Here is a 15,249-nt window from a genome sequence, read left to right on the forward strand (position 1 = left end):
TTTTTAGAACTGTAATAACCTATGAGAGATTATAAAATGATTTGCTTGGCTGGGCATGGTAGCTCATGCCTGTAATCCCAGCACTTTGGGAGGCCGAGGCAGGTGGATCATGAGGTCAGGAGTTTGAGACCAGCCTGGCCAATATGGTGAAATCCCATCTCTACTACAGAACACAAAAAATTAGCCAGGCATGGTGGCATACGCCTGTAGTCCTAGCTACTCAGGAGACTGAGGCAAGAGATTCGCTTGAACTCGGGAGGCAGAGGTTGCAGTGAGCCAAGGTCATGCCACTGCACTGCAGCCTGGGGGACAGGGTGAGACTCTGTCTCATAAAAGCAAAAAAAAAAAAAAAAAAAAAAAAAAAAATTCTCGAATTCAACAGTGAGCCAGAAAATTTTAGTGGTTGAGAGCATTCTACTGGTAGAGGAAAATATAAAACTTCTGAATCACCGTGGGAGAGGAAAGAAGGGAAAAACAGTGCTGAAACGAAGCAAGCAAACATAGAGCACAAAAGACAAAGCGTAACAAGGTAACAAAAATCCAAATATATTACATATGACAGAAATACTGACAGATAAGCCTCCCATATCAAAACCCAAATATTAATGAGTCTCAAAATAAAGTCCTTTCCTATCACTGTAGGGTTGGGTTTATTTCCACTCTAGTGGAACTAGAATGGAAGCCCAGGTTTGACATCCTGCTAGGACCGCAGGGGCCTTTGTTTCCCTCCTCCCTGCCTTGGACATGTGTCCCCGTGCAGCATTCTTCCCAGCTACAGCTTCCCTCCAGTTCTCTGAGAACAGAACTGATATAGGGGAATGTCCAGAGCTGCTTGTTTCTATGTTTAAAACAGGTTATGATGATGCTTTGAAATGTCTTTATTCTTTTAGAATGTATTCCACCAGCTGTCAACAGCTGGTATAACCGACCTGTGACACCCAGAAGTGAAGGCTTCTGTGCTGATATTGGCAGAGGCAGTGGCAGTGGTGAAGGTGGCAGTGATGGGGGAAGTGATGGAGAAGGTGGCAGTGATGGTGGCAGTAGAGGAGATGGAGTTTTCTGTGGTGGTAAAGCAGATGGCATTTATAGTAATCCTGAGGACAGTAACAAGTTCTTCTGGTGTGTGGAAGGCAATACCTTTCACCTCAAGTATGCCCAAGGTTGGAGCAGAACTGTAAATGTTGCAACTGGCCTTATATACACTCGTAAAATCCTAGTGTCACAAATTCTGTTGTCTGCATGTCAAACTACATCCTCCAATATGTCAGGTAGTCTACATATTATATAAATCTGTCACATTGGAAGCTTTACCCCACTAAAATAGCATTAGGATAAAGCTTAATTCTATTAAGACCTAAAAATACTATCAACTCCTCGAACCAAGTCTAGATGGAAAATAAATACGGCACAGTATGTTTTCGTCCTTGTGTTCATTTGTATTTTATTACTTTTATATACAATGTAGTGCTTTCAAGGACCCTGAATGTTAACTGAAGCTATATTAAAATTTTATCTTCCATCAAATCAGATTACTATGTTAGAGAGTTCCCTTCCCTGGGAAAAGCTTTGAGCGTATATACTAAACAGTGTGAAAGATGTTCTGTCCCCACCCCCACCCTCATCAATATCCTCCAAAGGGACCTAAGACCCTGAAGCAGAAAAAGAAAAAACATTGAATGCTAAATTATCACCTCTGAAAAAATCTGCACGTGTGGGTACAAAGGAGAAAAAGGAGGGAGGTGTGCAGGAGAGGTGATAAGAGTTAATCCTGACTTATCTCAAGTCATAAATACTTCTTGGCAAGATAACAGAAATTAAATCATCAGATTAAAAGAAGTGTATATATTAGGTATGTTCTTGCTGAGGTATCTTTATCATTATCTTGATATGTCCTATGTGATTTCTCATAAAGACTTTTCTGTCCTTCACCATTATTGTTTCAGAACACCTTGGCTTTTAAGGAATTAGGCCCCCCCAGCATCATATGGCCAGGAGGCTTCACCTCTTGCTAGCCCTTTCCCCAGCTAACGCTCATCAGGGGGTGGCCATGAGGGTTACAGTCTTGCAGCCACTGGCAGCTTCTCGATTTTTGGTGTCCCGACACATGCAGGCTTACCACCTTTCTGGTAATTACGAAGAAGCCTAAGTGGGTACTAAATGACCCTCTTCTTAAAAGATTACATCATATTTAGCGCCAATCCTGGACAAACCTATACTTGATGATTTCAGCTAGTGCTGAAAGGAAAGGGGTCTACCTCTCAGGCCCGAGTGTCTGGGTAAGTACTTTAAATGTAGCTGCTTACAAGTCAGTCTGGGGCTATAAATTTATGACCTTCGTAACCCCAGAATGACTTGTAAGGTTCTAGGGGGTCATTCAGATTGGAGGGCAGACCCAATCCACTAGCTGCTCTGGGGAGTCCTCCGCTGACTTCAGGCCAGGCCCAAGGACTTAGTAGATAAGTTTATTTTGATTCCTGCCATATCCCCAGTGCTTACTGCTCTGCTCAACACATAGTAGGACCTCAGTATATATGTTGACTCACAGACTAAATGGATGATGTCATAGGAAAGGGGCAATTTTTTAGTTTTTGAGTTCTATGTCAATCTGGGAAAGCCAATCAAATCAAGACCTTCCCACTCCATACTGAGGAACACAATTAGAAGAGCTCCTAATACATGTTTTAATCTGCCTTAAGTGTTTTCTGTATCTAGCAAGTCCAAATCCCATCCAAACCCTTGATATGTATAGGCTAATAGTCTCCTATGACCAGGGCTAGTGGTAGAATATATAAAATTGGTACCTGACAATTAGAACTAGAGAGCAGGGGCCCACAAATATTTAATTAAAATGAAATCACCCGACTCAGCACCCAACAGCACCCACAGACCCAGACGCGCACATGTATGCCACAAGCCAGTAGATGGAGATAGCACTGTGCACTAGTCTTTATGTTCTCATACAACAGCTATAAGCCCCTTATCCCTCCCTGGGCTCCAGGCTGCCAGACAAGGGGGCACAGTAATGCAGAAGAAGAAGGGCAGCTCTGTCCTCAGTCCTGGAGAGTCTGTGTATAATAGGAGCATGTGAAGGTAGTCACAGCTGCTCAATTATAATACAGGCTTAGGTAGGCCACACGGTTCCGATGCTTTCTAAAGTCTTTGTCTGTGGACAGCTGCAATGAAAGAAGGTTGTTTAGATCAATATTCTAATGAGAACCCTCTGCCTCTGGTCTTCCCAGTTATGCAAAAAAGAACTGTACATTATAGAGGTGAATCCCAACCCCATAGTAATCTAGCCTTAGTGATTCTCCCAAAATTTGTATGTACATCTACCCTTTATCATCTTACTACAGTGTATACCATGCTAGGAATTATTTACTACTTAGTAAATCCCCAAGCAGTTGGTGGGCTTCTTAAAGTCAAGGATTATATGTTTAATTCTTGAATGTTACCCATAGGCCCTAATGCAATAATGTTAATACATTCGGCATTTCATAAATAATTGTGGAATTGATGAAAAGTTCCACTAGAAAAGAAAAAAAGCACCTCTGGAATTATGATAGCTAACAGATTGGACAATTACTATGTTATCAGGTACTGTGTTAACTGATTTTCCACATTTTCTTTATAACCTTATCGGATTGATTCTATTGTAATACCCATTTTACAGATTAAAAAACTGAGGCTTAGAAAAGTCAAAAGATTTGCTCAAGATTACAGAACAAGTAAATACTGCAGCTAGTATTTGAATTCAGGCAGTTTTCTCCCCAGAATCCATGCCGTTAGCTGAATGCTCTATGGCTCCTCAGTGATCTAGTAGTACTCAAGGGGTATGTTGGAAAGAGCAATGAATTAGGAGTCACAAGATCTGGATTCCAGTTGTGAAATCTGCACAAATCACTTAATCCATCTGGGCCTCTATTGTGTAGGGATATATTCCCTCTGTATCCACCACAAAAGTTATTTAAGGATCAAATAAGAAAATGTCATTTTATTTAGTCATATATACCTTTAAGAATCTAATGAAATAGTGTAATTCTCCAAAAAGTTCCTCACATTCATATACTCACAAAATTGTGCATATAATTTTCTGGGACCAAGGACTTCCTGAAGTTCATTCACAGACCCCTAATTAAGAGTCCCTGATACATATGAAAGTACTAGATTGAATAACAATCCTCTACAGAAGTCCAATCTTATTACCTCAGCTTTTAGGGTCCTTTTCTGTAGACATGGAACCTGAGCCCAGTCTGGAGATCCAAATTTCATTGGCCAGGCAATTTTTGGAGGTGGCTTCTTCTCTGGGTTGTATGCACCAGGGCTAGAAATAAAAATAGAAGCATCATGTCTAATGAGTTAGTGACCATACACAAACTCCATCAGTACCAGAGCCATCCCTGAACTAGGCCTAACCTCTTGGAAAAAGGCAACAGATTGATTAGCTTTTTAATTAAGCATGAGATTCCTTCACCTGTTAATGTATTTCGAGTTAAATGTTAGTGTTAAACATCTAACTTGACCATCTTGACATCCAGTTACAGCACAGATTGACTCCAGATTAAAAGATAGTTCTGTACCTCAGTCTCTACAGCTGAGAGATGAGAAGGTCCTAGAAGTGGTGGGTGATGAAAGAGATCTAAAGCAGTGATGAATTAGTACTGCCCAGCATTTAAAGTTGGTGATAAAAGTGCAGTGATAATCTATCTGCAATGTAGGCAAAGCAAAGCAGAGCCAGTTAAATTTTCTTGACAATGGGATCATTTAAAAATTGACTATGCTCATCACACTTTGTCTTTTGATGTAGACTCTTTACTGTCAGGAAATAACGGACTGGACATGGGGGTCAAGACTCAATGCTTCTACTTCCTTAATGCAACTTGAGAAAGTTACATTCACTCTGTGATCCTTGGATTTCTCATCAACAAAAGAAAGACCTTGACCTTTTGCCCTACCAGTCTATACATTCTGAATAGCTTCCTAAAGCATTGGGAGTAAGCCTGTTGGCCTGCAAGGCCTATGTGCTCCAGTATGCCCTCCATTTCTGTCTCATTTCCTACTTGCTCACTACACTCTAGCCATGCTAGCATTTCTTTTTGTTCACGTCAAATTCCTTCCCATTTTATAGCCTTTGCACTTGCTGTTCCTTCTGCTGGGAATGCTCTGTCCCCATATCTTCACAGGCCTGGCTTAGTATTGTCATTCAGATCTCAGGTTAAGCGTCATTTCTTCAACCCTTTCTAAAGAAGACTTCAGGCCATCACATCACTCCCTATCATATTGTCATCCTGTTTTACTTTCTTTGTAGCCTGGACAACCTACTTCTTGGTTTATACATGACAGTCCCTACCTTATGGCTACTGTCTTGGTAGAATTATTAATAGGTCCCCTTTTACTCTCAGAAGTGTCATGGTTTGACTAACAAATTATATGGTCACTCTATTACTATTGATATTTTTTTGTGTATTTGCTTGTGCTCTGTCTGGACTCTAGAATGTAAGCCCCAAGAAATCAGGAGACTTATGTGATGAATTTATTGCAAAATCTGTCGAATCTACTGAACTGCCCGGCATATTAATAAAAATTCGCCGGGCGCGGTGGCTCAAGCCTGTAATCCCAGCACTTTGGGAGGCCGAGACGGGCGGATCACGAGGTCAGGAGATCGAGACCATCCTGGCTAACACGGTGAAACCCCGTCTCTACTAAAAATACAAAAAAACTAGCCGGGCGAGGTGGCGGGCGCCTGTAGTCCCAGCTACTCCGGAGGCTGAGGCAGGAGAATGGCGTAAACCCGGGAGGCGGAGCTTGCAGTGAGCTGAGATCTGGCCACTGCACTCCAGCTCGGGCGACAGAGCAAGACTCCGTCTCAAAAAAAAAATAAATAAATAAATAAAAAAATAAAAATTCATTGAATGAGTAACTATGATTCTACATTCTACAATGTCAGAAATCTATGAGACAATTGATTAAATCTCTGAATGGTTCCTTATTTAACTGGGATGGTTTGGATGTCATCCCTTCTTTATGTGCTTCTTTTCTTATTACACACTTCTTTTCCTCCTATTGCTTTTTTTGTTGAAGTGCACCAAAAGAGAGGAGACATACCTGGGATAGTAAGTGTCCTTTGGGTAGTTCTTAAATCGAGGCACCAAGACGTTAAATGGAGCAAAATTTTGTTTGTGTTTCTCCTGCTGAGGACTCACTTTCTGGTACATGCCTGCAGCAGGTGTCATTTCCTGTTTCCAAGAAAAAGATCATTATGTTAGACAGTGATATGTACATATACACAAAAAGCCTTCCAGGTAGAAAAAACAGAATCACCCTCTTTCTGTTCATAAATCAGCTATGGTTCACCCACCTCGAGCTACAGAAATAAGTCTTTGGTAGGTAGAAAACTGAGATATGGGTGTGGTTCAGCTACCTAGTGATACATAATGTATAGGTTGCAGAAATACATCTAGGATGGGTAGAGAACCAAGGCAACTTATCACAGCCACTACCCTTAACATCTCACTCAGATATTTTTAGAGCTAGTATCTCTGCTCCTCAAGTTCAAGTGTCAGGAAAATGTCCAATAAGAGATTAGGATCCTATACTGAACTTTAGACTTGAAACCCAATCACACAAAAGGGTGGAAAAGTTGGAATCTGTTTTTTAACTGACAAGATAATATAATGTATATAAACACAAGCTTCAAATGTTTAACCTCAGGCATCTCAGCACCAAAGCCCTGTGTTGGGACCATTTCTTCAGTAAATTGTTTTCCACTCTCCCCATTGCACTCACACGCATATTTGCAATGTTAATGCCCAAGCTTTTCAGATAGGCTTCTTAATAGCTTTTGCTTAAATGCCTACTTTTCTTTAATTTCAGGGCATATTCTTTCAGATCACCCCCCCTCTTGCTCTCTGCCCTTTGCACTCCTGTGCAAATGCATGCAACAACAATGTGGATAACACTAAAATCCCAGTACATTACCTTCTGTATTGGCTTAAACCTCACAGCTGTTCTGGCTCCCAGAGTATATCCTTTTATACTGGTTGGGATCTTAGATAAGTCGTATGCCAAGCCGTATCCCTTTGGGTGGTATATTAAAACAAACAAACAACAAAAAAAAAAAAGAAGGAAAGAAAAAACAACACATAGTCAGAGAACATCAGGGCCATCGAAATGGAGTGAACTTAGCAAATTCCCATCTGAACTTTCTCTGCAAGGGATCTTTCTTGTCTTGACTCCTTTGAGGTCAAGACCATAGAATTCCACAAGTAATACAGGTAACTTTGTAGAGGGGTGTGGCTGGATACGTAGACTATAGGACATTGCCATATATTCGAAGCAATCAGTCTTTGGAGCCCCACAGAGCTGAACTGACTCTAATGCAACTGTCAGCCTGAGGTTTGGAGGAATGGGAGGGTAACTGGCATTGGCTCACAGGCCTTTGGAAGTGAGGACGGAGTAGGGATTATATGAAGCTAGGGCTTGCGTTTAATGGAGGTGCAAGGCGGGGAGCAATAATCCTTTAATCTCTGGCATTGGCTTAAACAGCTGCTTGCAGAAGAACAGAGCGCTTTCTTATGCTGGGACTCTGAAGATCTCAAGTCCCATAGAAATTTTTCTTTGACGAAACTTGGAAACTTGGTTATCCGTCAGTAGCCAGGGAACTGAGGCCCATCTAAGGGGAGGTGAATACTCACATCTGGTAAGTAACACCCAGGCCCTCTGTGGGGTGATCCCCTAAGAGGGACAAACTTGTTCCCAATCAAATTTGGGGGATGAAAGTGCGGAAAAAGTTTCCTCTGCTGACATGTTCCAAAAGGGTAGTTATCTTCGGCGTCTAAAAGAAAGAGAGAGGAGAGGCTCCACGTGAGGGACGGCACCTGGGTCTACGTGAGCGCGTTCGGGGAGGAGAAGGTCGGGTAGACAGAGCAGAGGACAGGGCCCAACCGTGCACTTACAAAACCACGCCAAACTCCACGGAGCGGGGCGAACTGCACTTCCTCCCACTTAGTCTTTCCCAGCTTTCCCACCCTTCCCCCACCTAACCTCTACACGCCACCTAACCTCTGCCACCTAACCTGCTTTGCTGAAGCACATCGCGAGCTGCTAGGGCTAGCACTTGTGTACTGCGTTGCCAAGGAAACCGAGGCTAGTCCCGTGATTCCTAGTTGCGGAGCGCCGGGAGCGGGAGAGGGCCTGAGCGCGTCTGCGCGGCAAGTTGGGGCGTCCACTGAGCCACTACTGGGCAGGTACCCGCACCTTGGAGCCCAAAGCCCAGGGGATTGTAAACTCAGTAGCTGGGCTGCGGGTAGAGGGTTTCTTGGATTCGCGGCTGTAGGGGCTGCAGGGTTGACGGGGTGGCAAATAGCTTTGGAAGCTGAGTCAAGAGGAATGCGCTGTTGTAGAGGGAAGGACAGTTGGTTTCAGAACGTCCCAAAGTCTGGGCCAGCAGTAAGTAAAGTGAAAGTAAAAAGACGCAGCGGCTGCTGCGTACGGGGGTGGACTCCCTGGGCAACACCGCAGCACAAGAGTAGGGGGCGGAGTTGTGCTGACAGCTAGTTGCATATTAGGCCCTTAGACCCATTTTTCCTTTTCCTCAAGCCCCTCCAATCAGGTTACCCATTGTATCCCGGGGGAACTGGGGGCTGGGGGGCCGGGGAGAGGGGGCGCGAGGTTTTGAAAGAACTGGAGGCCTTGCGTGGACCAGGTAGAATGCCACGGAATCAGAGAAGACTAATAGTTTTTTTTAGAAGGTGGGACAGTCAGGTTTCTCTTTTTTCTTTTTTTTTTTTTTTGAGACGGAGTCTCGCTCTGTGGCCCAGGCTGGAGTGCAATGGCCGGATCTCAGCTCACTGCAAGCTCCGCCTCCCGGGTTTACGCCATTCTGCCGCCTCATCCTCCCAAGTAGCTGGGACTACAGGCGCCCGCCACCTCGCCCGGCTAGTATTTTGCATTTTTTAGTAGAGACGGGGTTTCACCGTGTTAGCCAGGATGGTCTCCATCTCCTGACCTCGTGATCTGCCCGTCTCGGCCTCCCAAAGTGCTGGGATTACAGGCTTGAGCCACCGCGCCCGGCCGGGCAGTCAGATTTCTAAGCCCCAGTTTTCTCATCGCTAAATTGGGGAAAAAATTCCTCTATATAGGATTATTGAGAGGATCAAGATGACAGGATTAAAACAGTTCAGAACGTGGTACTTGGTAGGTGACATACAATAGGTTATTGTCACTGAAGATAATAACCCAAGAAAAAAAGATCAGAGTGTGTTTTGTCTTTTTTGCCTTTGTCATGGATATTAACACTAGCTTGTTTTCACTAGCTTTTTAGGATGGCTTTAGGAATTGTCCAGGTGTTAGACGTAACAGAACGCCCAGTGTGACTGGTCCATACTTTGACCCTTTACAGGTGATGACCCTGGAATCCACACATACTCTGCGTTAGCACGGCTTTCAGGGATGATTTTTATAGATCTAAGGTAAGTTTCCAAAAAAGGTGACACTGACTCCCAGAGGGTGTTTTGGAAATTTGTGCAATAATTTTTGCTTGTTAAAAATTGTTGGGGTCAAAAATTTTTCCTGGTCAACAGGCTAGGGAGGCTAGACATCCTACACTGCATTGCCCAGGCATACAGTGAATTGTCCCACGTCCCACATCACACTCAAATATGTCCTGTTGGACTCTACAAAAATAACTAGTAGTAGTTACATATATGAACACAGTGAAGTTTATAGGAAATAATGCACAAAGCCCAGTAATATAGAAGGTTGTTATGAGGAGCCAAGCTTAAATGGAATAAAGATAGGGTCTGAAAATTATTGTATAATTTACTCCAAGCATTTTGTCTACTTAAAATACAATTGCAATAATACTGAGGGTAAATAAAATGTAAAGAAATGCAATCACACATTACTTAGTGATGAGGATGTTTTCTGAGAAATGTGTCATGAGGTAACTTTGTTGTGCGAATGTCATAGACTATACTTAACACAAACCTAAATGGTATAGCCTACTACACACCTAGGCTTATACTATGGCCTGTTACTCCTAGGCTACAAATGTGTACGGCACATTACCGTATTGAATACTGTAGGCAATTGTAACATGATGTTAAGTATTTGTGTATCTAAACTTATCTAAACATAGAAAAGGAACAGTAAAACTATGATTTAAAATTAAAAATGGTACACCTGAATAGGGCTGCTCCATTGTAATTTTAGGGGGCCACCATTGTATATACAGTTCATCATTGATCAAAATGTCTTCATGCGGTGTATGACTATATTGGTATGGATTTGATGATTTTTACTTTCATTAATTAGGTAATATTAACATTTGTAGGTATTAATGTGCTTTTTGAAAATAATGTTTACATTATTTGTGATGTGTAACATATTTCGCAAAGTACCTTGAAAATGTGGTAAACCACTCTTACTTTGGTAGACTGGTTTGCTTCAGACTAATTCTCTAGCTGAGAACAGGTGAACTGAATAAGTAAAATATATGTGTTTGAAGACATCAAAGATATACCAAGAAAGAACGAACATTCAGAGCCAAAATCTCAGAGAGAAGAGAAGCCCAAAGTGATGAGTTCAACCTTGGTGCTGCTGTTCCATTGGAACACTTGCTAAATAAAAAGCTGGCTGAGAAGCAGAGGATTTGAGCAGAACTTTGGTTGGACAGTCTCTGAGAACTCAGAAACAAGATTTAGGTTGGCCATGGAGAAGGGGAGACTGTAAAACACAGTTTGAAATTTTAGTCAGAACTTCAAAGAGATAAACCCTAGGAATAAGGGTAAACAAGAAACAGACCAGATGTCAAAAAACCCTGAAGTTCAGCTTTGCAGCAATTCAGTTCCCAGTTGCATTAAAGTGATCCACTTCTATCCTTATTGCATGTAATAAACAAAAGTAAATATTTTCTGAAGATATCACCCAGAGACTCAACTAATTTTTACAATTTTTTTCATGCAAAATGTTTGGCATTTGATAAAAACAAGAGCGTATAATAAAAGAGAGTAGAAACAGACCCACAGAAAAATCCAGATATCAGAGTCATCAAACATGGACTTTAAAATAACCATACTTGGTTTGAGATTTTGGAGAAAGCAACAGGACTGCAAGGTGAACACAGGGAAGCAAGAGAAAGCAAGGAAATAACACAAAGCAAATGCTTGACTTCTTAGGAAAGAGGCTAAAAGAAAAAGATCAGACTCTAAAAACAAAGTCAATAAAGATCCCAGTATACACAAGGAAAGAGAAATTTCCCATCAATCTCTATTCATATTACCAATGTGATCAACATAACATAACTGGGCCCATCTACATCCTGACTGATGCAAAATTTATCAATTTTTCATTAAAGCCAGACTGAACATTGTATAGTCAAAGACAGACTGTCTATATGTTATGTGTATCTCCTGTATAACCATCTGTGTAATGATAAGAGGCTAATGCAGAATTTCAGGTAGCTCCAAGAAATGCCAAGGATCGAAGTTTTGAATGATGACCATGCACAAAGGAACTCATGCAGGTGTCTGCTAGTACCAGGGAATACTTAGACCAAGTTTTATAGTGTGGCCAGTTTTGATGAAGACCTTAAGTAAATAATTCAGTAGTTTCCATCATGCACATTTTATAGTATCAAGAGGATGCCAGATGTTTATGGAGACTGTTATAACTTTATGAAACTGTTAATGACTTTTCTCATTTGACTGTCTCTGAGGACATATAAGAATTATTATTATTCCAGGGAATTACTTGCTCTGTTGCAGTGGTCTAATTTAATGAGGATAAGTAGATTCAATTTTTGGTATAATGTTTTAAACAGATTTGTCTCGTTTTAAAATTATTAAATTAAATAATAATCACTTCAACAAAAAGGATAAGCTTGATTACCATATTTCAGAAATTGAATGACAAGATGAAGAATTTACAAACAATAAACAAGAATCAAATAAAATTGTAGAAAGAAAAAGTATTATCACTGAAAATAGGAATTCAATGTATGGGTTTAACAGCAGATTAGAAAAGCTGAAAAAAAAAAAAGAATGAATGGACTTTCAGTTCCAAAATAGCAGCGTAGAAGCAAACTGGCTTCACTCTTTGCCTTCCCTAGAAAACTAAAACCGAATATACAGAACTGGTATTATCACCAACAATATCCCAGAATTCAAATATGAAAACAGTTGATGGGGCCATGAGAAGTGAAAAAATTCCAAGCAGATGGTAAGAGAATTGGACTTCCACATCTGTGGCACCCCTCCTGCCATTCTGCCCAGAACAAGCATGTGAAAAATTTTCCTCCAGCTCAGTTTCTACGCTGGAAAAAGTGATATTGAGATGGGCAACCAGTTTTCCCACTATCTTGGGTTTCCTTGGAGAAGATCTGCCCCTGCCTTAACCTGCCGGAAGCATCACAGTGCCTGAGGGGAGAAATATACCTGAAAACAGGCAGAGGCAAAGGGAGGAGGCAGGATTGCCTAACCGGCCCGGAAAACTCTGCTCTGCAACTCAGCTAAAGGAGATGCCAAATCAGAGCGGTTGTTCAGCAGCGCAAAGCTGTAGGAAGTTCATCCCACAGGTCTCCTGGGCACAAACCCCTAGCTGGTCTTCTCACGCTCAGAATTTATCTCAACAAGGGGCATCTCAACAAAGGGTTCCACTTTTGGCTCCAAGGCTGATGCTCTTGCTAGTCTCAGTTTGTAGAAAGAGAAAGGGACCAAGAAGGCAAGGCCTGAAAGTTGGACACATCATTTCCACTCATGTACAGAACTTAGACATGGCCTGCTGGATACAGTATTCTTAAACGGCAGTTTTTTTCTTCAGCACTTTGAAAATGTCATTACACTTACTCCTAGTTTCCACTGAGGATGGAAACTCCTATAGTTTCCATTGAGGAATCTGCTGCTGGATGAATTGGGGATCCTTATATGTTATTTGCTTCTTTTCTCTTGCTGCTTTTAGGTTCTTCTCTTTCTTCTTGACCTTTGAGAGTTTATTCCTTGAGGTAGTCTTATTTGAGTCATATCTGTTTAATATTCTCAGACCTTTCTGTACATAGATGTTTATATCATTCTCAAGTTTTGGAAAATTTTCTGTTATTATTTCTTTGAATGAGATTCTACCTCTTGCTCCTGCTCAACTCCCTCTTGAACACCAATAATTCTTAGATTGGGTCTTTTGAGGTAATTTTGTATATCTTGTAAGAAATTTTCTTTCTTTTCTTTCTTTCTTTTTTTTTTTTGAGACGGAGTCTCGCTCTGTTGCCCGGGCTGGAGTGCAGTGGCCGGATCTCAGCTCACTGCAAGCTCCGCCTCCCGGGTTTACGCCATTCTCCTGCCTCAGCCTCCCAAGTAGCTGGGACTACAGGCGCCCGCCACCTCGCCCGGCTAGCTTTTTGTATTTTTTAGTAGAGACGGGGTTTCACTGTGTTAGCCAGGATGGTCTCGAACTCCTGACCTCGTGATCCACCCATCTCGGCCTCCCAAAGTGCTGGGATTACAGGCTTCTTGAGCCTCCGTGCCCTATGTTTTGTATTCTTTTTTTCTTTTTCTTCTCTGTTTCTTTCTTTCTTTCTTTTTTTTTTTGAAACAGAGACTCACTCTGTCACCCAGGCTGGAGTGCAATGACCCAATTTCAGCTCACTGCAACCTCCTCTTCCCAGGTTCAAGTGATTCTCCTGCCTCAGCCTCCCAAGTATTTGGGATTACAGGTGTGCACCAGCACGCCCAGCTAATTTTTGTATTTCTATTAGAGACAGGGTTTTGCCATGTTGGCTAGGCTGGTCTCAAACTCTTGAGCTCAAGTGATCTGCCAACCTCAGCTTTCCAAAGTGCTGGGATTACAGGTATGAGCCACCTTGCGTGGCATCTGTTTGTTTTCAAATAGTCCATCTTTGAGCTCACTGATACTTTCCTTTGATTGATCCATTCTGCTGTTGAGAGCCTCTAATGAATCTTTCAGTTCAGAAAATGTTTTTCTCAGTTCCATTTTTAAAATTTTTTAAAAATTATTTAAATATCTTTTAAAAATTTCTCTGATAAGTTTCTGAATTGCTTTTCTGTGTTATCTTAGAGATCACTGAGTTCCCTTAAAACTGCTATTTTGAATTTCTGGTCAGAGAACTCACATAACCTGTCTCAGTAGGGTCAGTTACTGTTTCCTTGCCTTGTCCATTTGGGGAGGTGATGGTTCCCTGTCTGCTTCTGTTTCTGGTGAATGTACATCCGTGTCTTGGCATTGAAGTATTATTTATTCCAGCCATCTCTGTCTTGCTTGTTTTGGTTTTTATTGGAGAGATTTACTTAGAGATTCTTTACTGGAGATCACTGCCTCCTTTTGAGCTCTAGGTGGTGCCCTAAGCCCAGATTTTCCTCAGCTCTAGTAAATGATTGGAGCCCTGCCCTTCCTAAACTGTCGCTGCTTCGGGCTTCTTTTCTCTCTGAGATTTTGGTTTTACATGTTTTCTTTCTTGGTATATCTTTGATATGGTCAAACATATACATTTTAGTTATTTAGTCCAGCCTTTTCTACCTGTTCTCAGTTGGAGAATTAGTCTGAAGCAAACCAGTTTACCGATGCAAGAATGGATTACCGTATTTTCAAGGCACTTTGTGAAATATGCTTTATGTCACTAATAATGTAAACATTGTTTTCAAAAACACTATGATCATTTATAAATATTAATATTACCTAAACTATTAATGAAAGTAAAAATCATCAAATCTATACCAATACAGTCATGCACCACATAAAGACATTTTGGTCAATGATGGACAATGACAATGACAGACCAGGCCTTTCTTTTTTTTTTTTTTTTTGAGATGGAGTCTTGCTTTGTCGCCCAGGCTGGAGTGCAGTGGCCGGATCTCAGCTCACTGCAAGCTCCGCCTCCCAGGTTTACGCCATTCTCCTGCCTCAGCCTCCCAAGTAGCTGGGACTACAGGCACCCGCCACCTCGCCCAGCTAGTTTTTTGTATTTTTTAGTAGAGACGGGGTTTCACCATGTTAGCCAGGATGGTCTCGAACTCCTGACCTCGTGATCTGCCCGTCTCGGCCTCCCAAAGTGCTGGGATTACAGGCTTGAGCCACCGTGCCCAGCCAGGCCTTTCAACTCAGAATTGTCTACTTCTGGTTGTGAGGTTCTGAACATCAGCAAGAGGGCTGATTGCAGATGCCTGACATTTATTTCTAACACCAGAAGAAGAAGATACCAAGACAATGAATAAACAGCTAAGATTTGACCAGAGTATCAGACAG

General features: G+C 41.8%; 1 protein-coding gene across 2 annotated transcripts; it reads right to left on the reverse strand.

Moving 5' to 3' along the window:
- Positions 1 to 1,426: 1,426 nt before the first annotated feature.
- PIFO (primary cilia formation) lies at positions 1,427 to 8,453 on the reverse strand. Of its 2 annotated transcripts, XM_023232659.1 has the most exons (6): positions 8,073 to 8,453; positions 7,692 to 7,831; positions 6,976 to 7,074; positions 6,103 to 6,233; positions 4,204 to 4,321; positions 1,427 to 3,173 (listed from the first exon to the last, which is right to left on the reverse strand). In XM_023232659.1, the coding sequence occupies exons 1-6, from the start codon at positions 8,089 to 8,091 to the stop codon at positions 3,105 to 3,107; spliced, it is 576 nt and encodes a 191-aa protein (XP_023088427.1). In that variant the 5' UTR covers positions 8,092 to 8,453; the 3' UTR covers positions 1,427 to 3,104. The 2 variants fall into 2 exon arrangements, with proteins under 2 accessions (XP_023088427.1, XP_023088428.1); XM_023232660.1 differs by lacking the exon at positions 6,976 to 7,074 and having other exon boundaries at positions 2,923 to 3,173; positions 8,073 to 8,434.
- Between the last annotated feature and the right edge of the window lie 6,796 nt (positions 8,454 to 15,249).

The sequence above is a fragment of the Piliocolobus tephrosceles genome, chromosome 1 (genome assembly GCF_002776525.5).
Source record: "Piliocolobus tephrosceles isolate RC106 chromosome 1, ASM277652v3, whole genome shotgun sequence".
Lineage (NCBI taxonomy): Eukaryota > Metazoa > Chordata > Mammalia > Primates > Cercopithecidae > Piliocolobus > Piliocolobus tephrosceles.

What these genes read in the sequence shown, in the direction of transcription:
- PIFO (XM_023232659.1), bottom strand. An exon ending in CTGGGTGTTACTTACCAGAT is followed by an intron (nt 7,075 to 7,691) that starts GTGAGTATTCAC and finishes TACCACCCAAAG; the next exon opens with GGATACGGCTTGGCATACGA. An exon ending in GGTTTAAGCCAATACAGAAG is followed by an intron (nt 6,234 to 6,975) that starts GTAATGTACTGG and finishes TCTTGGAAACAG; the next exon opens with GAAATGACACCTGCTGCAGG.